The 26,362-nt window shown below is 51.4% G+C and overlaps 1 protein-coding gene across 1 annotated transcript; it reads right to left on the bottom strand.

Annotated features, from left to right (window-relative positions):
* Positions 1 to 10: 10 nt before the first annotated feature.
* Positions 11 to 26,362, bottom strand: LOC148442095 (DNA repair protein RAD52 homolog; the record flags this gene model as incomplete). Its single annotated transcript, XM_088464236.1, has 8 exons — positions 11 to 368; positions 1,382 to 1,612; positions 14,476 to 14,568; positions 20,740 to 20,885; positions 22,469 to 22,704; positions 23,800 to 23,875; positions 25,010 to 25,128; positions 26,262 to 26,362. Coding segments are annotated over 8 exons (1,067 nt in total), but the record flags the coding sequence as incomplete, so codon positions are not given.

The raw sequence follows: 26,362 nt of genomic DNA, 5'->3' as shown, positions 1-26,362 counted from the left end.
CAATTTATTGAAGATTATAAAAACATCCAATACTGTAAAACACTGACTAAAAAACAAGAGTCTGTACAAATGAAAGCAACTGTAATATTTACCCAATAAAACATTTTTTATCCTTGGTAAGTTAGAATTACTGTGTCCAGTGTGGTAAATTCAAGTTACTAAGTGCCTGTCGCTGGCAATATCCAATAATCCATGATCTATAAAGGAGGCCGTGCACAGCATATAGTAATATCCTGGTGGTCCATCAAGGTTCCACAAGAGTTTGCGGCTCCAAGTTACAGGGGCGCCTGGAGGTGATTTCCATCACGAATGATCCAGCCGCCTCTTCTTCATGACGAGACCCGGGTTCTGCCCATAAGGGCTTTTATCTACCAAAGACACACAAATGGTGATACTGACACAATGGAAATCTGCCTGCCCCCCACGTAACTACTCATATTGCACCCTACCCTTTACAGCCTTCACTTTGTCCCTAGGGACTATGAAGGAGTTATTACTGCACTTTGTTATCTTTTTTTTTGGGGGGGGGGGGGGGGGGGTCAAACCATGGAGAGATATAAAGTACCAACCAATCAGCTCCTAACTGCCATTTTTTCAAACACAGCCCTGTAACATGACAGTTAGGACCTGATTGGTTGGTACTTTGGCCCTTATTTATCAATGAGTTTTATCACTTACGAGTGATACAACTCGCTGCATATGATAAATGGTGCTCCAGCCAATCACCAACTGTCATCTGTTTGAAAGATGACAGTTGGGAGCTGATTGGCTGGGGCACAATTTACCATACGCAGCGAGTTTTATCATTCATTGTGAGTGACAAAACTCGTTGATACCTGAGGCCCTTTATCTCTCTCCAAGCTGATACATTTTCCCTGTAGTCTCCTAACAGATCAAATTTTGCAGACCGCCTAGAAGGCGCGCAGGTGTTACATGAACTGAGTGTGGTCCTACGGGCCGGGTTTGGGGACCACTATATAGGTGTATGGACCTGCACAGACACTTTTGGACAGGCGCTTGGTTTGCGTTAAAGTTGGCATTGCCTGCAGCGTTATTAGGAAATATTACTACCTGGCAATAATAGCAGGGGCGAACTCATGAAGTCTGGTTCCAGAATCTACAGGATCCACTGTTACAATGAAGCAGGAGATGAAGAGGTGAATAGGGCCCTATTTTCTGTCCTGCACTAAACGCCACCGGCCAACTGAGGTTCAGTGAAGAACATGACAGGCTCCCCTTTTCCTCTTCACCACTCAGTCTCCCCAGGTTAGTAAGGTGGGAAGAGGGGCTACAGCTTGTACTTTGCATTGGGGTCTCTTGTTACGCCATAACTGAACAGAAGTGATCAATGATAAAATGTCTGTAGAACACATTACTACACCTGTTTTCTGCTGTCCAGCTGGGTTCCCATGTGCGGGGTTCCATGAGATTGGCCGCACTCCCTGGCGTGTGCTGTTTGGGCGTTGAGGGGTCTTGCTCCGTGTCATCATCTGATGCTGTCCAAGGGGGGTTACAGGAGCCGGCAGGGAGGTTGAAGAGGATTGGATGCTGCCATTGGAGAAATTATCCACCACTAGGGTGTCTAGCGGGATATCCCAAAGCTCTGGATCATCTGTACCCAAACACAGGAGAGGATTACCAGACGCCACTGTACCAAAACGCAGGGCAGGATTACCAGAAATCACTGTACCCAAACCCAGGACAGGTTACCAGACGCCACTGTACCCAAACGCAGGGCAGGATTACCATAAATCACTGTACCCAAACGCAGGACAGGATTACCATAAATCACTGTACCCAACGCAGGACAGTATTACCAGAAATCACTGTGCCCAAACCCAGGGCAGGATTACCAGACGTCACTGTACCCAAACCCAGGGCAGGATTACCAGACGTCGCTGTACCCAAACACAGGAGAGAATTACCAGACGCCACAGTACCCAAACACAGGAGAGGATTACCAGACGCCACTGTACCCAAACGCAGGACAGGATTACCAGACGCCACTGTACCCAAACCCAGGGCAGGATTACCAGACGTCACTGTACCCAAACACAGGAGAGGATTACCAGACGCCACAGAACCCAAACACAGGAGAGGATTACCAGACGCCACTGTACCCAAACGCAGGGCAGGATTACCATAAATCACTGTACCCAAAGCCAGGACAGGATTACCATACGCCACAGTACCCAAACACAGGAGAGGATTACCAGACGCCACTGTACACAAACGCAGGGCAGGATTACCAGAAATCACTGTACCCAAACACAGGACAGGATTACCAGACGCCACTGTACCCAAACACAGGACAGGATTACCAGACGCCACTGTACCCAAACACAGGAGAGTATTACCAAACGCCACTGTACCCAAACCCAGGGCAGGATTACCAGACGCCACTCTACCCAAACGCAGGACAGGATTACCAGACGCCACTCTACCCAAACGCAGGACAGGATTACCAGACGCCACTCTACCCAAACGCAGGACAGGATTACCAGACGCCACTCTACCCAAACGCAGGACAGGATTACCAGACGCCACTCTACCCAAACGCAGGAGAGGATTACCAGACGCCACTCTACCCAAACACAGGAGAGGATTACCATACGCCACTCTACCCAAACGCAGGAGAGGATTACCAGACGCCACTCTACCCAAACACAGGAGAGGATTACCATACGCCACTCTACCCAAACGCAGGACAGGATTACCAGACGCCACTCTACCCAAACGCAGGACAGGATTACCAGACGCCACTCTACCCAAACCCAGGACAGGATTACCAGGCGCCCCTGTACCCAAACCCAGGACTACCAGGCGCCCCTGTACCCAAACCCAGGACAGGATTACCAGGCACCACTGTATCCAAACCCAGGACAGGATTACCAGGCGCCACTGTATATAAACCCAGGACAGGATTACCAGGCGCCACTGTATCCAAACCCAGGACAGGATTACCAGGCGCCACTGTATCCAAACCCAGGACAGGATTACCAGGCACCACTGTATCCAAACCCAGGACAGGATTACCAGGCGCCACTGTATATAAACCCAGGACAGGATTACCAGGCGCCACTGTATCTAAACCCAGGACAGGATTACCAGGCGCCACTGTATCCAAACCCAGGACAGGATTACCAGGCGCCACTGTATCCAAACCCAGGACAGGATTACCAGGCACCGCTGTACCAAAACCCAGGACAGGATTACAAGACGCCACTCTACCCAAACGCAGGACAGGATTACAAGACGCCACTGTACCCAAACACAGAACACAATAAATTTAAATGCAGATAATATACAATTAACATACACATAACATCACTGATATTCCGCCCTGTCTGAGCTGTAAATCAGTTTATAAAAATGGATAACATTTTAGTCTGTAAATCTCTTTAGAGCTAGAGATGAGCCTGCTGATATTCAGCTCAGGATCTTCCTCCCAAAGTGAGAACGAGGCAAAGTGACCTATTCCCGATATTCCCCAACAGCTTCCTGCAAAATTAGCTATTGCCAAATTTTCAAATCCAACTTGGCAGGAAGATCCGAGCTGCTCACCTCTACTTTAGATAAACAACAAATATTAAGCACAGTTTAAATGAATAGCTACAAGACTATGGATAAAAAAAATAAATATATATATTTTTTTTTCCTAAATTGTTTAATTGGAGGGAAAATATGTAACTTTTACTATATTTTTTGCTCCACCTAGGACATAAGTCCTGTATTCCGCAACACAGGCGAGTCCGACTCTGATCAATAGTCAGGTGGGGATTATTTAAATATTCTGACGATGACCACATTGCCAGCCCTGATGTTTTACAGACATGTTAATGATGTTAGGTTGGTGTAAACGTAACATGTATCCCTTTGTAAGTGGTAATAATCTGCAGACATAACACGGCCTCAGCACCGGATCCACTGTAGCTCCATTTGGGATATTCTATGCCCACAGGTGGGTTCTGGCACAGCAACACAATAGGCAAAGTGTAACAAGTAATAAAATAGGGTGTTTAATAAAATATGAGATATGGTAAGAACTTACCCTTGTTATCTCTATTTCTACGAAGTCCATAGGGTTCCACAGGATACCTTGGGGTATAGGTGTGACGTCAGTCGCAGGGCACCAAAGAGTTAAGCTTTCAGCCTCCCAGGATGCACTAGGTCCCCCTCCTATACCCCGCCCCCGGGCCAAGGCACCTCAGTTAGTTACCAAGCCATAGGCCGGAGGAGGAGAAGGAAGAGAGAGAACAAAGATCTGGACACATACAAGAATCACATTCTCACCAGAGGGAGACGGAAAACCGGTGACCAGAGCAAAGCCCATCTGCAGCACAGGTGCGACAGGGCGGGAGTCCTGTGGAACCCTATGGACTTCGTAGAAATAGAGATAACAAGGGTAAGTTCTTACCATATCTCATATTTTCTACTTCAGGGTCCATAGGGTATCCACAGGATACCTTGGGGATGTCCCAAAGCAGTATCCTTTAAGGGTGGGGACGCTCCTGTGCAGAAAGGAGAATCCGCCGCCCGAAGGAAGCATCCTGAGAGGCGAAGGTGTCAAACCTGTAATACCTCACGAAGGTATGGACAGAAGACCACGTAGCAGCCTTGCAGATCTGAACTGCCGAGGCACCACGTCGAGCTGCCCACGAAGGACCCACAGACCTAGTGGAATGAGCCTTCAGAGAAGGAGGGACCGGTAGGCCTTCATGAAGATAAGCTTCAGAAATAGCCATACGGATCCAGGCTGCCAAAGTTTGCTTTGAAGCAGGCCAACCCTTTTTACAGAAGCCATAGAGGACAACAAAGCGTCCGACTTCCTAAACAAAGAAGTGCGGTCAACATAAGTCCTTAAGGCCCGCACAACATCCAAAGAGGCCTCACCCACGGAAAGACCCGGTGAGTTAAAGGCCGGAACAACTATTTCCTCGTTAACATGAAACTGGGAAACAACTTTGGGAAGAAACTCGGGCCGAGTGCGGAGCACTGCCCTGTTCCCATGAAAAACCAAGAAAGGGGGTCTACAAGAAAGAGCCCCTAACTCAGAAACACGTCTGGCTGAAGCAACTGCCAGAAGGAAAACAGTCTTAGCTGTTAGCCATTTAATATCCACTGAGCCCAGTGGTTCAAACGGCGGTCCTTGGAGAGCCCTCAGGACCAGAGCCAAATCCCAAGGCGCCACAGGTGGAACAAAGGGCGGCTGAATACGGAGAACACCTTGCATAAAGGTGCGCACATCCGGGATTGTAGCAATCCTACGGTGAAACCAGACAGATAGGGCCGAAACCTGTACCTTCAAAGAAGCAAGGCGAAGCCCATGATCTAGTCCCGCTTGCAGGAAGGCGAGAATCCGAGACAGACGAAACTCCCGCGGTGCATAACCTCTCGGTCGACACCACTGGAAGAACGTATGCCACACGCGATGGTATATCCTCGCGGAAGACGGTTTCCGAGCTCGTAACATGGTACGCACCACAGAGCTGGAAAACCCCCAGGACCTCAGCATGGCCGTCTCAACAGCCACGCCGCCAAAGACAGCCGAGTCAGGTCCGGGTGAAGACAAGGACCCTGAGACAGAAGGTACGGTCGTAGCGGCAACCGCAGAGGACTGTCCACGGACAGACCCTGAAGGTCTGAGAACCAGTGCCGTCTGGGCCACGCGGGAGCTATCAACAGGAGCGTCCCTCCTTCCTGTTTGAATTTCCGGATTACCCGTGGAAGAAGGGAGACCGGAGGGAACAGGTATGCGAACCTGAACGTCCACCGGACGGACAGAGCATCCACCAGAGACGCCCCTTCGTCTCTTGTGCGAGACCCGTACACCGGCAACTTGTTGTTGTGCCGGGACGCCATGAGGTCGATTTCTGGAAGACCCCACCTGTCCACCAGTAGTTGAAAAACGTCCGGGTGCAGGGACCATTCCCCTGGATGAACGTCCTGGCGACTTAGAAAGTCCGCCTCCCAATTTAGCACTCCCGGGATGAAGACCGCTGATATGGCCGGAAGATTGCGCTCCGCCCAAACCAGGATCCGAGAGACCTCTACGAGAGCCGCCCGACTGCGAGTTCCTCCTTGCCTGTTTATGTAGGCCACGGTGGTAGCATTGTCCGACTGGACCTGCACCGGGTGACCCTGGAGAAACCGCTGTGCCTGCAGGAGAGCATTGAAGACCGCACGGAGTTCCAAGATATTTATTGGAAGCTCCGCTTCTGTCGGTGTCCACCTGCCCTGGAACAAGTGTGGACCCGAAACTGCTCCCCAGCCCCGAAGACTGGCGTCCGTTGTCAACAGGACCCAATTTGGAACCCAGAACGGACGTCCCTTGTTGAGGTGGGTCGTCTTTAACCACCACGCAAGGGACAGGCGAACCTCCGGGGTGAGCACAATCGTCTGGAACTTCAGAGACTGAGGCAGCCCGTTCCACTTGGACAGGATCAGGTGCTGCAGAGGTCTGGAGTGAAACTGGGCGTATTCCACCATGTCGAACACCGACACCATGGAGCCCAGTAACCTCATCGCCGAGTGTAAGGACACCCGGCGGCTGTGCAGACAACTGCGCACCCTTGACTGTAAAGCAGAGATCTTGTCCTCCGTCACGAAGATCCTTTGCTGTCCCGAGTCCAATAAGGCTCCAAGATGCAGAATCCTCCGAGACGGGATTAGAGTGGACTTCTGCCAGTTGATTAGCCAGCCGTGCCGTTGCAGCAGTGCAATGGTCAGGTCCAAGTGGTGTAACAGGAGCTCTGGAGATCCTGCCACCAATAACAGGTCGTCCAAGTACGGCAACATGCGGACTCCTTGCAGCCGCAGAGAAGCCGCCATGACCGCCATAGCGTCCTGTATGTCCAATGACACCATGTAGTCCCCAGGTTCCAGCGCCAGAATGATGGACCGTAGGGTCTCCATCCGAAACTTCGGGACCCGCAAAGACTTGTTGAGTGCTTTGAGGTTGAGAATCGGACGATATGACCCATTGGGTTTCTGTACCAAAAATAGATTTGAATAGAAACCCTGGCCCCTCTGGGAGAATGGAACAGGCACTATAACTCCAGCCTGGAGCATAGTGTGCAATACCTTCCGCAGCTCCGTAGCCTTGTTCCGGTCTGATGGTAGACCCGTGGTGAAGAATCGAGCCGGGGGTCTGTGCCGGAAGGAGAGGGCGTACCCGTGAGAGACCACCTCCAGAACCCAAGTGTCTGTCGTAGTGAACGACCAACACCGGGAGAACTGCAGCAGGCGGCCTCCCACCCTGGGATCCCCCAAGGGGAGACCCGGACCGTCAGGCCGCAGGCTTGTCATCTGGCTTGGGGGCCGGACGTCTGGTACTCCATGCCTGTTTCCGGGGCTTGACCGATTTCTTAGGGCCAGCCTGTCGAGGAAACGACTGTGGTTTGGGCCTGCCCTGGGCCCTAGATGACCGAAAGGACGATGGTCCAGAACCAGAAGGAGCAGCGGCCGACGGGAGACAAGCAGATTTGGCTGCCGCCAGCGTGGCCACAATCTTATCCAGATCCGGACCGAAGAGAACTTCTCCGGTAAACGGCAACGCTTCCAGACCTTTCTTGGATCTGCGTCCGCCTTCCAGGATCGCAGCCACAAGGTGCGACGAACAGCTACCGCTGCTGAAGAAATTCTAGACACCAGAGTACTAATGTCTAGAGCCGCCTCGTTGATGTAGGTGGCCGAATCACGGAGATTGCCAATCAACTCCGCCTGTTCGGCCGGACAGTCGGATTCAAAAGAAGCCTCTAATGAATCCGCCCAGCGCTCCATCGCTCTGGCAACCCAGCAAATGGCCATAGCCGGCCGTGCTGCCCCCCCTGCAAGGGAATAAGCGGACTTCAGGCAGATTTCTACCTTGCGGTCCGTAGCATCCTTAAGGGAGGACATGGATGGCATCGGCAATGTGGCACTACGGACAAGACGGGTCACGTGAGAATCCACCTGTGGAGGGGATTCACACTTAGCAAAATAATTATCCGCGAACGGATAAGCCACCGCCAGGCGTCTCTGCGGCTGGTATCTTTTGCCAGGTTGTTTCCACGCCTCCTCTAAATGGTCCACCAACTGACCCGAAAGAGGAAAGACTGTGGCATCGCCCTTCACATCTTTGAAAAAGGCATACTTAGATTTAGCCGCTGGGGGAACTTCGTCCTCAATCACCAAGGCTGTGCGGACCGCCCGAATAAGTCCAGGAATATATACTTTGGACTTAGCATCAGCGTCCTTAGTATGGAAAGGTTCCTGATCGTAAGGATCCAGAATCTCCCCATCATCAGACGTCCCTTCGTCATCCTCATAAGGAGCGGACAGAGACGCCACCGGCCTTTTATGAGGCCGCATCACAGACTCCCCTTGCAACACATCCGACAAGTGCTGTACAGAACTCGTCAGGGAGTTAACCCACGCTGGCTCCTGAGAACCCGGGAGCGGGGAAATAGGGAGACTGTGGGGTACCACCAATTGTCGTGGGAACCCCTGCATGGGTGACGACACCACAGACTGCTGGGACAAACCCATCGGAGTAAACGCGGGCTGCGGAGCTAACTGGCCCACTAAAGCTGTTAACGCCTGAGCGAAACAAGCCCAGGGCGGCTCCTGTACCGGTGCTGTAACCGTAATAGGCCGCGCCATGGACAAACACTGCCGGCAAAGGCCCTCCGCGCTACCCTCCCCCTCCGCTAACGGTACTTTGCACGTGGTACACTGTAGCCGGAGGGGAAAATCACTTTCAGACATGATGGCACCACGTATGTGACCTCTCTCACCAATTAAGTATTAAATAGGCGAGAGACCACCCTGCAGCACCGCACCGCAAGGGCTTTAGCAGAAAGAACAGGGACAGTAATAAAGCTGACAGTTTAGAGAAGAAAAGTTACAGGCAGCGCTAGCACAGTCACATACAATGCAGAGAAATAACAATTCCTGCACTAACAGCGCTGATCACTCAACTACACAGACACAGGGCCTGGTAGGACACAGCGCTGCATACACAGACCTGAGCCACAGCGGAGGAGAGGTATGCGGGGGGACCCAGACCACGATGCTTCCTTCCAGACTTCCAGCAGCGTTCACCATGCGTTGCAGAGAAGATGGCCGCCGAGGAGCAGAGAGAAGCTGGCCTGGGGGAGGAGCGCTGACACAGGACCAGTCAGCACAGTGCAGAGAGGGCTGTGTGCAGCGGGGGAGGCGCCGGCTGTGAGACAGGGAAGGCGCGCTCCCCTGGCATGCATTTAACCCCTGGGACGCCGCAGCGCTACCGCTCTGCTGCGGTCCGCTGTCCCAGGGGGTAGTGGAAGCGCAGGTTGGTCGCCTGGCTCCACGCTGCAGCCAGTCCCCAGGGAGCCCCCTGCCTGGGGACTTAGGACCATGTGATCAGCGGGGACCCACCGCGGGACCCCGCTGCTTACCTCTGTCCCCCTTGAATCCGGCCATGGTCCGGAGCATCTGGGGTCACCGCTAGCTGTGACCCCAGACGCCCACCAGCATCCCCGGATCAGTACCGGCGTTCTGGTACCGGCGGGGTGTAGGGAAGACAGCATGGACGTCAGGACTGACTGTCCATGCTGTTCATCCAGTTGTGCAGCCACAGCTGCATGAAGAATAAGCTTCAGGGGCTCTTCTAGCCCCCACTCCAACAGGTGCACCCGACTCCGGCCGGGCACCAAACTAAACTGAGGTGCCTTGGCCCGGGGGCGGGGTATAGGAGGGGGACCTAGTGCATCCTGGGAGGCTGAAAGCTTAACTCTTTGGTGCCCTGCGACTGACGTCACACCTATACCCCAAGGTATCCTGTGGATACCCTATGGACCCTGAAGTAGAAAAACATCTTCAGCAGACGGGTAAATGGTATCCTCTAGATCAGAGGTTCCCAAACGCGGTCCTCAAGGCTCCCCAACAGTTCAGGTTTTAGCGATATCCATGGTTGAGCACAGGTGGTTAAATCAAATTGACAGAGGTACTAATTAAGTCACCTGTGCTCAGCCAGCCATGGATATCTCTAAAAGCTGAACTGTTGGGGAGCCTTGAGGACCACGTTTGGGAACCTCTGCTCTAGACTGTAAACTCTTGAGAGCAGGGCCCTCTCTCCCTCTGTGGTCTTCATGTAACTCTGTAGCCTGTGGATTAGAATGCTGTACACTTGAAAAGCTTGTACTTTGTCTATAACCGTCCTGTCTAATAACCCATGTATTATGTCATTCTGCTATCAGTGGTGCCAAGGAACGCAGGTGGCACCATGTATATAAGACATTATATTTCATAGTGTGATTGTAAGGAGTGGCATTCCACAGACCAATCTGGATTCTCTGCCCAAATGCCAAGCAACAGCAACAGGGGTCACTGCTGGCCAGGCAGGCTGCTAGGGGTTTACCTCCAGATCCAACACTTACCAATGTGCCACGATAAGCGCCAATTACTAAGGGATACGGGTCGAGTCCTGTGGGCAGCGCCAATTAATCTTAGTGATGAATCCTGTGTCCCCTCACAGACAGAGAACTGAAGATTACTGTGACATAAATTACTGCTAACTGCACTGTTTACTTGCTCTTCCAAGTCAGTGACTTGGGAGGTAGTGTCACACAAATATGACAGCATGCAGTGAGAAACTACTTAATGAATTAACGATTACGGCCAATCTGCAACAGATCTAAAAAAAAATAATAATTAGCATGTTAAAGTTCCTCTTGATAAAGCTATTTTTATTTATTACATAATAAAACTACAGCTGTGCAGATCCTCTCCTGATTGCTGTGACTGCTGACTCCTCACTATGGGCCTGATTCAGAGCCGCTCGTAAGCGGCCGCTCGTTCGCTCCGAGTGATCTTCGCATGGGTCGTAATGCGCATGCGCCAACCAGTCATTGCGGTCGGAAATCGAGCGCTCGCAAAATAGCGAGTGCCTGCTAATTTGAGTGACAGGATGAGGCGTTTGTGGGTGGTAACAGAGGAAGGTGCTTGAAAACGGGGAGTGGAGATCCGAACGCAGGCGTGCCAAACGGTCAAAATGGGCGTTTTAAGGGTGTGCATAATTAACAAAGCAGCGTCATCGGCCACGTCACTTGGTTGTTTCTTAGCCTGAACTGTTCGCATGATTGCGGTAGGGAAATCCAACCACAAGCACTGCGAGCAGTTCATACGCCTTTCGATGTACTCGATTAATCTAATAAATAGCGGAGATGACGTAGGATGCGAGCGGCCAGGGGGCGTCTTTACAAAATAGTGAGCGCATGTTTCGTTCGCTCGCTCGCTCAGACATAGAGACGTCAACAGACCGCAAAGAGCGAGCGCTCACTTTAAATAGCCGGCCCCTTTTTATGAACGACCGTTCGCAAATAGCGTCCGGCTTTGAATCAGGCCCTATGACCGATGATCTTATAGTCAGCGCCTGCTTCTGCTGTCAGGACGATGTGACCGGTGCCAATCACACCACAGTGCTGTTATTACTTTCATGGCTCAATCTCCAGACTGCACTGTAAAAGCACTTTACTTTAGGTAACATTAGGAACAGTTTACAGTGGTTGCAATGTAACATTTGTATAAGAACGTGGAGGAATCTAGGGGTAGATTGGAGTCAAGAGTTTGGACATTTAAAGATTTTTACACAAACAGCCGTATTCAATTAGCAGCGAAAACGGCCGTTTTTCGCCAAAAAACAGGACCCCCACTAATGATAAATGACCCCTGTGTTTGGGCACTTTGGTGAAAAACGACTGCAAAAATTTTGGGTAAAAAAAAATGTTGAAAATGGTTTTAATGTATTGGGTCTGATTTTTCGGGGGACGTTATGGATGTGTGAAGTATTTTAAACATCGCACGCGGTCGCAGCAGGCGTATTTTTACCATTCATAAAATTGCACATGTACGACACGAAAATATATTTGCACCCATTTTAGCGTACCCCCAATTTACGTGGAACAGTCATTTCCTGGAAAAAAAATTGCTTCCTAACATTTTGAACGTTTTTTTTTTTTTCTTTTTCACCCAAAATTGCGCGGTAATTTTATGTCAAAGTGCGCAACTTACAAGATTTTTAATGGGTACTTTATCATTGGGGGGGGGGGGGGGGTGTCCAAAGGGTTCAGGGACTTTGCATTTTTTTTTTCACTTATCTCCAGTTTCCGTTTTCGTCGCTAATTTAATACAGCCCAAAGTCTCCCCCTCGGCTTTACCCAAGTGCTTGCAGATGAAGTACGGCGCTTCTGGCACTTAGTTTCTTATATTCTTTGATTAATTTTTACCTATTTTCCGCCACAGTGATCGCTGGCAGTTATACTAAGCGCAGGCTGAGGACCATTTTGTTGCTCTTTATAAGACATGGTCTCTGGGGGGACCGTCCTCTGCAACCGCAAGACCTGACCACAGAAACACTGCGCTGCTGGTGCCATTGGGCACAGAGACGGCAATCACCGGAGGTGCGGCAGCTGGTTAGTGACGTTAGCTGCGGTCAGCCATCAGCTGCTGAGGGAGAAGGTGAGGAGAGCTCCAATGCCAGGAGTCAGGTCCTGGCTGTGCCAGGCACTATTGAATGCATGGGGGCAATACCAGTGCTCATCCCAGTGTCTCCCACAGGATGGAAGAGAAGTAGCATTGTCAGCCTCCAGGACAACAGAAGGTGCCCGTCTTATGTCACCTTCTGTCTCGTTATCAATAACACAATCAGTGCCTTATGGATAAGTGACTTAGAAGCTATTTTAGTCGATATGACACTTGCTGATCACGATGAAAAGCAAAATAGCAAGACGGAAAACAGGTCTGGTTAAATAAGCATATACACTAAATTCGTTTCATACAAATAAAGTTACTTTTAAATAAAAATGCAGGAAAGTTACGACATTAAATAGTTATCATTGGGGCTGATGCAATAGGAGCACTAAGAGAATCATTGGAGCGCAAATACGGTCTGCGCATGTCCAGATCTGTGCGAATACGCAACTGCGCCCATGCTGATTTACTACTTTCTGCCGCTTGCCGCGGTTTCTGAATATGTTACAATGGAACGGGCAGGCCTGGGGTGAGACGGGGCAGTTTATTACAGGTACGGTAAGTTTGTGTAAATGTGCTCACATACAGAGTTATGAGGAGGTGGAGGTGGAATCACGCACAGGACAGACGGATTACTTGTAGGTGGTCAAGGGGGCGGGTGCACATACTGTGGCAGGTAACGGTGATGGCTGTCGGATCTAGCATTGATTGGCGCGCCCTTCACCTCCTTAGCAAAGAAAAATGCTTCTGCGAGTGTTTCGTATTCTCAAAGCTATATTTTTATTGGAGGGTAGGAGAGGAGATTTAATCCGAACGCAGGATATGGGGGTGCTATTGCTGTACAAGATAAGTTTTCTAATTGAAATAAATATTAAGCTGCAAAGCATTTGCTATACGTAATTTCAGTGGTAAAGGTCTGTGACGTCTTCCGGTCATAGAGTGGGCGTAATTGTTAACCTTGAAAGGAGGGGATCGGTATGAAATCCCGACACCAGAAGACCGGCAGCAGTGAAGATCCCGACAGCTAAATAGGTTAAATATAAACTAACCCTACTCCCGCCACTAACCATCCTTTAGGGGTGCCTAACCCTAACCTCCCTCCCTAGTGCCTAACCCCCCTAAGTGCCCAAACCTAACGCCCCACGTTCCCACAGCCTAAACCTAAATCTCCCGGGGGGGGGGTGCCTAACCCTAACCTCTCCCCGGGGGTGCCTAACCCCTTCCCCTAGCCTAACCCTCCTGGGGGGGGGGGGGCTAACCCTAAATCCCCCCTGAGAGCCCCTAACCTATCCCTCCCCCCCGTGGCTATCCGCGCCTGGCTTACCTTCGTTCGGTATGCCGGGCGTCGGGCTCCCGGAGTAGGTCTAATGACAGGCGTCGGGATTTGACAGTCGGGAAGCCGGCGGTCGGCATTTCGACCGCATCCCGAATTGAGGACCTCAATTCCGTTGCAGCTAAAACTCGACATATGGGTAAAAGTATGGTCACTTTGCGAGCGTTTATTCTGACCGTAATTTGTGCCCATTTTGCGATCCACTCTGCGTTGGACCCATTGATTAAAACGTGTCTCTTTAGGGCTCATAAACACTGACGAATGGGTAAAACCCATGAGAAATGACACACACTTTAGCGATGCTTTAACTCCTTTACCATACATTGTTTTTTTTTTGTTTTACTAATTCAGTCATTGTAGTGGCGTTGTGCATACACAGGCGGAGGCACAGCTAAATCTGCGCTCTATTTTATGGTGTTATTATAACGCAATGGTGCGAGTGGGAACGTGCCCAGGACACATTATATTTGCAGTGCTCAGGCTTAGCGGCTGAGGATAGGTGTGAACGAGCCGTTTGTTTCACGCCTTGTTAGTGCGCAGGAACTACACTAGACCACAGGATAACTATTTATTTATAAGACTACAATGCGGTCGCGGCCTCACATCTAGGAGAGAACGGTTCTCAGATTTCCAGAAGCTGCCAGTCTCACCTGCCAGGTACTCGTCCTCTGGGACGGACAAGGCCTGCGCTGCCGCCGGAGTGCTGTGGGCTAGAAGAGGGACCCTCTGAGCGTTCGTTGTGCCTGGAAGGGGAAAACACGTTATCTAATACTACAATGTACGTAAGGTAATATGCTGTAGGTGAGAATAATGCTATGAAATAAAAAAGTTAATTTTTTACCCCCCGTTTCTCCAGCGACCTATGGACCATTATAAAGATAATATGAGATATGGTAAGAACTTACCCTTGTTATCTCTATTTCTACGAAGTCCATAGGGTTCCACAGGATACCTTGGGGTATAGGTGTGACGTCAGTCGCAGGGCACCAAAGAGTTAAGCTTTCAGCCTCCCAGGATGCACTAGGTCCCCCTCCTATACCCCGCCCCCGGGCCAAGGCACCTCAGTTAGTTACCAAGCCATAGGCCGGAGGAGGAGAAGGAAGAGAGAGAACAAAGATCTGGACACATACAAGAATCACATTCTCACCAGAGGGAGACGGAAAACCGGTGACCAGAGCAAAGCCCATCTGCAGCACAGGTGCGACAGGGCGGGAGTCCTGTGGAACCCTATGGACTTCGTAGAAATAGAGATAACAAGGGTAAGTTCTTACCATATCTCATATTTTCTACTTCAGGGTCCATAGGGTATCCACAGGATACCTTGGGGATGTCCCAAAGCAGTATCCTTTAAGGGTGGGGACGCTCCTGTGCAGAAAGGAGAATCCGCCGCCCGAAGGAAGCATCCTGAGAGGCGAAGGTGTCAAACCTGTAATACCTCACGAAGGTATGGACAGAAGACCACGTAGCAGCCTTGCAGATCTGAACTGCCGAGGCACCACGTCGAGCTGCCCACGAAGGACCCACAGACCTAGTGGAATGAGCCTTCAGAGAAGGAGGGACCGGTAGGCCTTCATGAAGATAAGCTTCAGAAATAGCCATACGGATCCAGGCTGCCAAAGTTTGCTTTGAAGCAGGCCAACCCTTTTTACGGAAGCCAAAGAGGACAAACAAAGCGTCCGACTTCCTAAACAAAGAAGTGCGGTCAACATAAGTCCTTAAGGCCCGCACAACATCCAAAGAGGCCTCACCCACGGAAAGACCCGGTGAGTTAAAGGCCGGAACAACTATTTCCTCGTTAATATGAAACTGGGAAACAACTTTGGGAAGAAACTCGGGCCGAGTGCGGAGCACTGCCCTGTTCCCATAAAAAACCAAGAAAGGGGGTCTACAAGAAAGAGCCCCTAACTCAGAAACACGTCTGGCCGAAGCAATGGCCAGAAGGAAAACAGTCTTAGCTGTTAGCCATTTAAGATCCACTGAGCCCAGTGGTTCAAACGGCGGTCCTTGGAGAGCCCTCAGGACCACAGCCAAATCCCAAGGCGCCACAGGTGGAACAAAGGGCGGCTGAATGCGGAGAACACCCTGCATAAAGGTGCGCACATCCGGGATTGTAGCAATCCTACGGTGAAACCAGACAGATAGGGCCGAAACCTGTACCTTCAAAGAAGCAAGGCGAAGCCCATGATCTAGTCCCGCTTGCAGGAAGGCGAGAATCCGAGACAGACGAAACTCCCGCGGTGCATAACCTCTCGGTCGACACCACTGGAAGAACGTATGCCACACGCGATGGTATATCCTCGCGGAAGACGGTTTCCGAGCTCGTAACATGGTACGCACCACAGAGCTGGAAAACCCCCGGGACCTCAGCATGGCCGTCTCAACAGCCACGCCGTCAAAGACTGCCGAGTCAGGTCCGGGTGAAGAGACAGAAGGTCCGGTCGTAGCGGCAACCGCAGAGGAATGTCCACGGACAGACCCTGAAGGTCTGAGAACCAGTGCCGTCTGGGCCACGCGGGAGCTATCAACAGGAGCGTCCCTCCTTCCTGTTTGAATTTCCGGATTACCCGTGGAAGAAGGGAGACCGGAGGGAACAGGTATGCGAACCGGAACGTCCACCGGACGGACAGAGCATCCACCAGAGACGCCCCTTCGTCTCTTGTGCGAGACCCGTACACCGGCAACTTGTTGTTGTGCCGGGACGCCATGAGGTCGATTTCTGGAAGACCCCACCTGTCCACCAGTAGTTGAAAAACGTCCGGGTGCAGGGACCATTCCCCCGGATGAACGTCCTGGCGACTTAGAAAGTCCGCCTCCCAATTGAGCACTCCCGGGATGAAGACCGCTGATATGGCCGGAAGATTGCGCTCCGCCCAAACCAGGATCCGAGAGACCTCTACGAGAGCCGCCCGACTGCGAGTTCCTCCTTGCCTGTTTATGTAGGCCACGGTGGTAGCATTGTCCGACTGGACCTGCACCGGGCGACCCTGGAGAAACCGCTGTGCCTGCTGGAGAGCATTGAAGACCGCACGGAGTTCCAAGATATTTATTGGAAGCTCCGCTTCTGTCGGCGTCCACCTGCCCTGGAACAAGTGTGGACCCGAAACTGCTCCCCAGCCCCGAAGACTGGCGTCCGTTGTGAACAGGACCCAATTTGGAACCCAGAACGGACGTCCCTTGTTGAGGTGGGTCGTCTGTAACCACCACGTAAGGGACAGGCGAACCTCCTGGGTGAGCACAATCGTCTGGAACTTCAGAGACTGAGTCAGCCCGTTCCACTTGGACAGGATCAGGTGCTGCAGAGGTCTGGAGTGAAACTGGGCGTATTCCACCATGTCGAACACCGACACCATGGAGCCCAGTAACCTCATCGCCGAGTGTAAGGACACCCGGCGGCTGTGCAGACAACTGCGCACCCTTGACTGTAAAGCAGAGATCTTGTCCTCCGTCACGAAGATCCTTTGCTGTCCCGAGTCCAATAAGGCTCCAAGATGCAGAATCCTCCGAGACGGGATTAGAGTGGACTTCTGCCAGTTGATTAGCCAGCCGTGCCGTTGCAGCAGTGCAATGGTCAGGTCCAAGTGGCGTAACAGGAGCTCTGGAGATCCTGCCACCAATAACAGGTCGTCCAAATACGGCAACATGCGGACTCCCTGCAGCCGCAGAGAAGCCGCCATGACCGCCATCACCTTGGTGAAAACACGTGGTGCTGTTGCCAGGCCAAAAGGTAACGCCCGAAACTGGAAGTGGTCGCTGCTGATTGCAAACCTGAGGAACTGTTGATGGCGCCAAAGAATAGGGACATGCAGGTAAGCGTCCTGTATGTCCAATGACACCAAGTAGTCCCCAGGTTCCAGCGCCAGAATGATGGACCGTAGGGTCTCCATCCGAAACTTCGGGACCCGCAAAGACTTGTTGAGTGCTTTGAGGTTGAGAATCGGACGATATGACCCATTGGGTGTCTGTACCAAAAATAGATTTGAATAGAAACCCTGGCCCCTCTGGGAGAATGGAACCGCCACTATAACTCCAGCCTGGAGCATAGTGTGCAATACCTTCCGCAGCTCCGTAGCCTTGTTCCGGTCTGATGGGAGACCCGTGGTGAAGAAGCGAGCCGGGGGTCTGTGCCGGAAGGAGAGGGCGTATCCGTGGGAAACCACCTCCAGAACCCAAGTGTCTGTCGTAGTGGTCGACCAACACTGGGCGAACTGTAGCAGGCGGCCTCCCACCCTGGGATCCCCCAAAGGGAGGCCCGGACCGTCAGGCCGCAGGCTTGTCATCTGGCTTGGGGGCCGGACGTCTGGTACTCCATGCCTGCTTCCGGGGCTTGACCGATTTCTTAGGGCCAGCCTGTCGAGGAAACGACTGTGGTTTGGGCCTGCCCTGGGCCCTAGATGACCGAAAGGACGATGGTCCCGAACCAGAAGGAGCAGCGGCCGACGGGAGACAGGCAGATTTGGCTGCCGCCAGCGTGGCCACAATCTTATCCAGATCCGGACCGAAGAGAACTTCTCCGGTAAACGGCAACGCTTCCAGACCTTTCTTGGAATCTGCGTCCGCCTTCCAGGATCGCAGCCACAAGGTGCGACGAGCAGCTACCGCTGCTGAAGAAATTCTAGACACCAGAGTACTAATGTCTAGAGCCGCCTCGTTGATGTAGGTGGCCGAATCACGGAGATTGCCAATCAACTCCGCCTGATCGGCCGGACAGTCGGATTCAAAAGAAGCCTCTAATGAATCCGCCCAGCGCTCCATCGCTCTGGCAACCCAGCAAATGGCCATAGCCGGCCGTGCTGCCCCCCCTGCAAGGGAATAAGCGGACTTCAGGCAGATTTCTACCTTGCGGTCCGTAGCATCCTTAAGGGAGGACATGGATGGCATCGGCAATGTGGCACTACGGACAAGACGGGTCACGTGAGAATCCACCTGTGGAGGGGATTCCCACTTCGCAAAATAATTATCCGCGAACGGATAAGCCACCGCCAGGCGTCTCTGCGGCTGGTATCTTTTGCCAGGTTGTTTCCACGCCTCCTCTAAATGGTCCACCAACTGACCCGAAAGAGGAAAGACTGTGGCATCGCCCTTCACATCTTTGAAAAAGGCATACTTAGATTTAGCCGCTGGGGGAACTTCGTCCTCAATCACCAAGGCTGTGCGGACCGCCCGAATAAGTCCAGGAATATATACTTTGGACTTAGCATCAGCGTCCTTAGTATGGAGAGGTTCCGGATCGTAAGGATCTAGAATCTCCCCATCATCAGACGTCCCTTCGTCATCCTCATAAGGAGCGGACAGAGACGCCACCGGCCTTTTATGAGACCGCATCACAGACTCCCCTTGCAACACATCCGACAAGTGCTGTACAGAACTCGTCAGGGAGTTAACCCACGCTGGCTCCTGAGAACCCGGGAGCGGGGAAATAGGGAGACTGTGGGGTACCACCAATTGTCGTGGGAACCCCTGCATGGGTGACGACACCACAGACTGCTGGGACAAACCCATCGGAGTAAACGCGGGCTGCGGAGCTAACTGGCCCACTAAAGCTGTTAACGCCTGAGCGAAACAAGCCCAGGGCGGCTCCTGTACCGGTGCTGTAACCGTAATAGGCCGCGCCATGGACAAACACTGCCGGCAAAGGCCCTCCGCGCTACCCTCCCCCTCCGCTAACGGTACTTTGCACGTGGTACACTGTAGCCGGAGGGGAAAATCACTTTCAGACATGATGGCACCACGTATGTGACCTCTCTCACCAATTAAGTATTAAATAGGCGAGAGACCACCCTGCAGCACCGCACCGCAAGGGCTTTAGCAGAAAGAACAGGGACAGTAATAAAGCTGACAGTTTAGAGAAGAAAAGATTACAGGCAGCAGCGCTAGCACAGTCACATACAATGCAGAAAAATAACAATTCCTGCACTAACAGCGCTGATCACTCAACTACACAGACACAGGGCCTGGTAGGACACAGCGCTGCATACACAGACCTGACCACAGCGGAGGAGAGGTATGCGGGGGGACCCAGACCACGATGCTTCCGTCCAGCGCTTCCAGCAGCGTTCACCATGCGTTCTGGAGAAGATGGCCGCCGAGGAGCAGAGAGGAGGCTGGCCTGGGGGAGGAGCGCTGCCACAGGACCAGTCGGCAGCATGCAGAGAGGGCTGTGTGCAGCGGGGGAGGCGCCGGCTGTGAGACAGGGAAGGCGCGCTCCCCTGGCATGCATTTAACCCCTGGGACGCCGCAGCGCTACCGCTCTGCTGCGGTCCGCTGTCCCAGGGGGTAGTGGAAGCGCAGGTTGGTCGCCTGGCTCCACGCTGCAGCCAGTCCCCAGGGAGCCCCCTGCCTGGGGACTTAGGACCATGTGATCAGCGGGGACCCACCGCGGGACCCCGCTGCTTACCTCTGTCCCCCTTGAATCCGGCCATGGTCCGGAGCATCTGGGGTCACCGCTAGCTGTGACCCCAGACGCCCACCAGCATCCCCGGATCAGTACCGGCGTTCTGGTACCGGCGGGGTGTAGGGAAGACAGCATGGACGTCAGGACTGACTGTCCATGCTGTTCATCCAGTTGTGCAGCCACAGCTGCATGAAGAATAAGCTTCAGGGGCTCTTCTAGCCCCCACTCCAACAGGTGCACCCGACTCCGGCCGGGCACCAAACTAAACTGAGGTGCCTTGGCCCGGGGGCGGGGTATAGGAGGGGGACCTAGTGCATCCTGGGAGGCTGAAAGCTTAACTCTTTGGTGCCCTGCGACTGACGTCACACCTATACCCCAAGGTATCCTGTGGATACCCTATGGACCCTGAAGTAGAAATTTTATTTTTACGTTTATTTGTTCTATAATCATTGTGAGACCATGGTTTGTTCTAGCCATGGACGGTTGTACGGGGGGGGGGGGGGACAACGTCACCGCCTCTTACCACCCTGTCCTGGCTCTAGTGACGTCACGGACTCCAGGGTCTGTTTCTTCTCCATCTCCTCGCGGAACCGCTGCTGTAACTGCTTTTGTCGCAGTTTGCGCTGTAATGTGGCATCAATCTCTGATCCTCCCGACTCGAACCCAGAGCTGTGGGGGCACAAAAAAAAAAAAACAGTTTAGTCTATAAAGCAGGATTGTTATACTTACATTATTTATTCTGAAACCGACTGGTCACACTGGGATCATGGGAGATCTAGTTGGGGTTTTTTTTTTTTTTTTTTTAGGACACTGTCACTTTAAAAAAAAAAAATAAAATTCAAGCTGTTTAAGCTCCTCACCCTTTTCTATCCCTGTCTTACAGGGAACTGAGGGCCTGATTCAGACCTGCTCACGAGCGCTCGCAAGCGGGTCGATGTTGGGCAAGTGCGCATGCGCACGACGGAGGCTGCTCCATCGTGCAAGCCGGGCAAGCAATCGCTCCGGGTCTCGCACCAAAGGGGGCGTGCTGTCGATGTTGAGTGACAGCATATCCCCTTTGGTGGGCGTGCCGGGGGCGTGGCTCCCCAGACGGAGGCATTCCCATGGGAACGCCTACCGTCTGGGGCCGGCCCCACTGACATCACTAGTGATGTCAGTGGGAGTGATTTTGGCTCTGATAGAGCCAAAAGCACTCCAGAGCTTGCGGCCAACGAGACCCTACCGCAAGGGTCTCGTCGCAAGCCCGATGGTCGCGATGGTCTTGACCATCGCGACCATCATCATGGACGCTCGCACAAGCTGTGGGTGGTAACCCACAGCTATGCGAGCGGCCAAAAGGCCGCACTATGGAAAAAAAAAAAACCGCCCTGATTCAGAGCGGGCGCTCGTTCAGAGCGTCCGGCTCTGAATCAGGTCCTGAGTGCGCGCGGTACAGGGTGCTCTCCCACGGTGCTGCTCACTCTGGTTTTGTTTTATCTTTATTTCACTTTATCATTTTTTTTTTTTTTTATATAAATCTTTTTATTGAATTTTTTTGCAAAAAGATTTTCACATACATCAGTTGGTATATATAAGTAGAATCAAATTATACAATAAGACACTAAGAATTCAAATGGCTACTTTATCATTTTTAATTTAATTTTTACTTATGTTGTGGTTTACGTGCCCACGGACTGGTCACAATTCGTTTTTTTCTGGAACACAACCTGGTTTAAAATTGAATGTAATTTATAAAAATGGTATAATTAAATGACAAAAAAAAGTACACCTTATAAACAGCTATATGTTACTATAACCTTTTAATTACGTAATCTTGTTGCATAGATTTAAAGATCAGTCCCATATAGGTTTATTTATGTATGAGTGGCAAGTTAAGTACCTTTTAACAATGCATCTCACAGCCATGTTCTTAACTGTCCATTTTTTTCTCCTTATCAAAATCTCTCTGGAGGTTACAAAACATGGCTGCCAGTTACAGTGTCACAAGGATTTTCCAGTAGATAGTGAAGACAGAGCTCAGTGGGGCATTCTCTGCTCACTACACCATGTGCAGGGTGACTGTGGTTGCCATGGCAGTCACATGACACTGTGCAGCATTATAAATTATTAGTAGCAGCCTGAAGAAACAAACCATGCAAAAATGGTAAATACCAAGATTCTTCATATAGCCTGCCGCAGTGAACAGCTGTATACTATATTTGTATTACAGAGCGTACGGTCACTGGCTGTATAGGGAGCATTTGTGGGCGTACCTCGCACAGCTCTGGTTGGGTCCTGGGTTGGATTCCGGGTTATGCTTGGCATTGCCCCCGTGGTGACGTTTGGAAGGAGACTGGTCGCTGTAGCCCAGCTGCAGATGCTCAGCTGGCTCTAAATGTGGGTTATCCGCAGGCTTCTGTTCCTGCAGAAAGCTATTATATCGCGCCTTTTCCAGTGCAGCGTCAAAATCTTGGCGCTTGGTATGCGCCACGTCCAAATCTCCCTGAGGCTGGAAGGGAGAAGAGAGTTTTGTTAGGAGGAAACAGTAGAAGGTATAAAATCATTTTGAATATAACTATAGGTGCATACACACGGTCAGACTTTGTAGCACGATATAAACTATAACGTTTATCGTTCATATCGTCCATTTTTTGGCCCCTTCAAACCCCCAAACTATGGACGATGCGCAGGCACGGATGGTCGATAACGATCACGACCATCGCCCGTGCATGCAGTCCAACCTGGTCGATATTGACCGGGTTACTCTAGGGACCAGTGATCGTGGGTCGTTTAGGGGTTGGTGCTGTGCTGGATGATTGATATCGATCATCCAGCACATGCAGGACGATCAGACAACGATATCGTTATCTGACCTGACCCTGTGTATGCACCATTACTCTCGGCAAGAGACTCTGGGATGCCTTAAAAGCACCCGTGTGCACGCGGCCTTGGGATAGATCTCTGGTCCGGAGTACATTACTAATACAAAATGTCCAGTAAGTAATGGTTGGGGCTGCACCCGTCAGGACTGTTCTGTACCATATAAAAGGAGGATTCAGACTGCAGCAAGGGGTCTCCTTCACTGTGAGGGCTGCTGTGCCTTAGGAAGGAGAGCGGCCAGGAGCCTTTATATGTCAGACCAGCAGCACAGCCCAAGGTTCCATCCTGCTGCAGCAGAGACCCAGGCTCTTGTCTGAGTAATACTGTACCATCTAAATGGTATTCTGGGATATCAATATCTTATTTGGGGATTGCTGCAAAGACTGCGAATTGTAGATCTTAAGTTTGTGTACATTTTGTAGAGTATTACTAGCCCCAGCGGCTGAACAATGCTAATACTTCACTTCTCTGTACAGGGCGTTAGGATTTGGATTCATTCAGCGCCATTACCATAATTTGGTTGTGGAAGTTACTGGCTCACATTTGCCGGCATCCTTTGGGTAAGTGGGCCCGGACTTACACTGACAAGTCAACTGGATGATTTTGCTCTTCTGTGGTCAAGGGACAATTACTCTACTGACCCTCAGTGGACAGTTGTGATAGCACACCCGTCTTCCATGGAATATCAATTAGGAGAGTAGTACATTGGTTCATCATTACTCACCAGCTTTGGCAGCTTGTTCACAGCACGGAGATAATCTTTGTCCATAATGCAGTTCCCAAGAGCATTCCCAAAACACCTGAAGGAAAAAGGGAGCAAATTCTGAAATGCTGCACCACTTTGATGCCGAAAAGTAAAAGTTGTAAAACGGGGGGATACCTGTAGATAACACTAAAACCCTTTTTGCAAGCCCATAGGGGGGAAGACAGATAGAGAGATAGATTTACCCCTGGAAAAACAAATCCAACCCTCCTCAGATTACAACCAGCCCAGCGAGCGGACAAGCATAGAAGTAGAGTAGAACAGAGACTGCACATTCCGCTATGGGTTATCCTGCGTCCTCCTGCAACCTTGGGGAAAGCAACTGAACGGAATTGGTATGAAATACCGTCGGCCGCATGGCCGGCGGTTCGATTCCCATCAGCAGCAGCCCGACAGAAGCAGAGTGCCACGCAGCGGAAGCCCGACAGCGCTGGAAATCCCGATCGTGGATAGGTAAGTATCCACTAACCTAACCCCCCTAACCCTCCTTAGGGGTGCCTAACCCTAATCCCCCCTCTAAGTGCCTAACCCTAACCACCCCCTTCCCCGCTGCCTAAACCTAAGTCCCCCGGGGGGGTGCCTAACCCTAACCCTCCCGGGGGGGTGCCTAACCCTAAGTCCCCCCCCGGGAGCCCTAAACCTAACCCTCCCCCCCCCCCGCGCGGCTGTCCGCTCGCGGCGCCCGGCATCACTACGATCGTGATGCCGGGCGCCTGTCTCCCGGCGTCGGGGAAAGGTGGGCGTCTACATCTAGACGCCCGGTTTCACCCTTGCCGGGATAAGACAGTCGGGAAGCCGGTATTTAGGCAGTCGGCTTCCCGATTGCCTCCCAACTGAACAGTAAGTATGATGAAGTTATTTCTACTTCATCAGTATGGGGATGGTGGGATGTCCAAAAGCAACGCTCAGTAGTAGGGAAGGAATGCCTGAGAATGAACAGCCAGCTCAGTCAGCCTTCAGCCAAATGTGGCCTCTGCATAAGCAGCAAAGTCAGCTTTGTGACATTTAGAAAGAGCATGCAGGGACGACCAGGTGGCCCTCCGATGCTGGAAGACGCACCACTTAAATAAGGACTGACTGATTTGGTATATGGGCGGTCAGTCTAGAGGGGACAGGTAGCCCTGATACACAGATACGACAAATGTCTGCCCTTATCCAGCAGGATATTTACATAATCCCTTTCAATGACCTCTGTGAAGGTAGACAGATCTGTAGACAATGCGACACAACCAAGAAGTGACGTGCTGCCAACTTGGAGTTGCAAGGGCGCAAGGCTGGCACCACCGACCTCTGGTTAATGGGAACATCAAAGGCAAATAAAGGAAAACAGAAGCTCCGTGCGACAACACTCACACATCTGGAAAAAGCCTAAGTGTCTGCATTTAGAGAACTCAGAGCAAGGAGTCTCCAAAGCTGTTCCTCTTAATAATCATGGTATCGGGGAGCCATGTTGTTGAAGTAGGGCCTTTCGCAAGGTGACCCAAGACTGAAGCTCCAGACGGGAGTTTATGAGGGTGATACATCAAACATTCGACCAGATCAGAGCCCAGTCAAAACTTTCCACAAGTTCAGGGTGCATCAGTGAAGGAATTTAATCTGGAACTGCCATGGAAGACCCGACAAAGTTTATGAGACATGTCACCAATTATGAGTCATGGCACCAAAGGATAGCAGCAATAAAGCTATTTACGGAGTCCCTCAGATCCGGACATCGTTCCACAAAACTTGGCATGGAGGGACCATTCGTCCAGGCACCAACAGCTCTTACGGCCCACTTCCCTGTAAACCCAACCCAAGAATTTAGGTCACTGAATCGGTGGAAACATAATTCCCAACTTAGTACAGGGAGCAAGATGCTTCTCTCATCCTCTAGGGGCTGAGACTACCCCACCAATGGCTCTTATAAGCCACAGCTGCGGCACTTGGTGCCTGGGCCTGACTACCCAGCCCGAGGAGCAATGCCTACGGGGTGCTGAGATTCTCCACATCCTTAATGACTAGCTGTCACAATGGGACAGAGATTCGTACCACTCAGGGCTATATAGGGATTGTACCTACTCCACGCACACAGAGGTGAATGGTGGATGACGTACACGTGGAAATACACATATGGCACGGCTTCCAGAGTCACATACAAGAGTCTCCACCACTTTCATGCAGTACTAATTGATCGTTTACAGGATGGTCAGAAGTGGGCAGATCAGCTACTGGAGAGGACAAACCTTGTAATGCTGAAAGGAAACTCTCTGTAGGACCATATCGAAACAGAGGCCCCAAAAAAACATGGAGGTCAATGGGGACATGGACATGGCAATGCAAAAAAAAACCAAAAAAAAAAACTGAAAAGTGAACTCCCTGGAAAATGAAGCAGACGAAGCACTGTTGGCACTCCCAAACGTACATGTCAAGGTAAGCATCCTTACAATCCAGTTGTCCCTACATGGCCTGAATCCAGATATCAGGAACTTCATCTTGAAGTTATATGAAGAAGAAATGTTTAAAGGTCCATCAGATCCAACATGGC

This window comes from Taudactylus pleione, unplaced genomic scaffold, assembly GCF_031769625.1.
Source record: "Taudactylus pleione unplaced genomic scaffold, aTauple2 ptg001621l, whole genome shotgun sequence".
In the NCBI taxonomy this organism is placed as follows: domain Eukaryota; kingdom Metazoa; phylum Chordata; class Amphibia; order Anura; family Myobatrachidae; genus Taudactylus; species Taudactylus pleione.
Note: the sequence above shows the minus strand (reverse complement) of the source record. Positions and strands in the feature narration are given on the sequence as shown.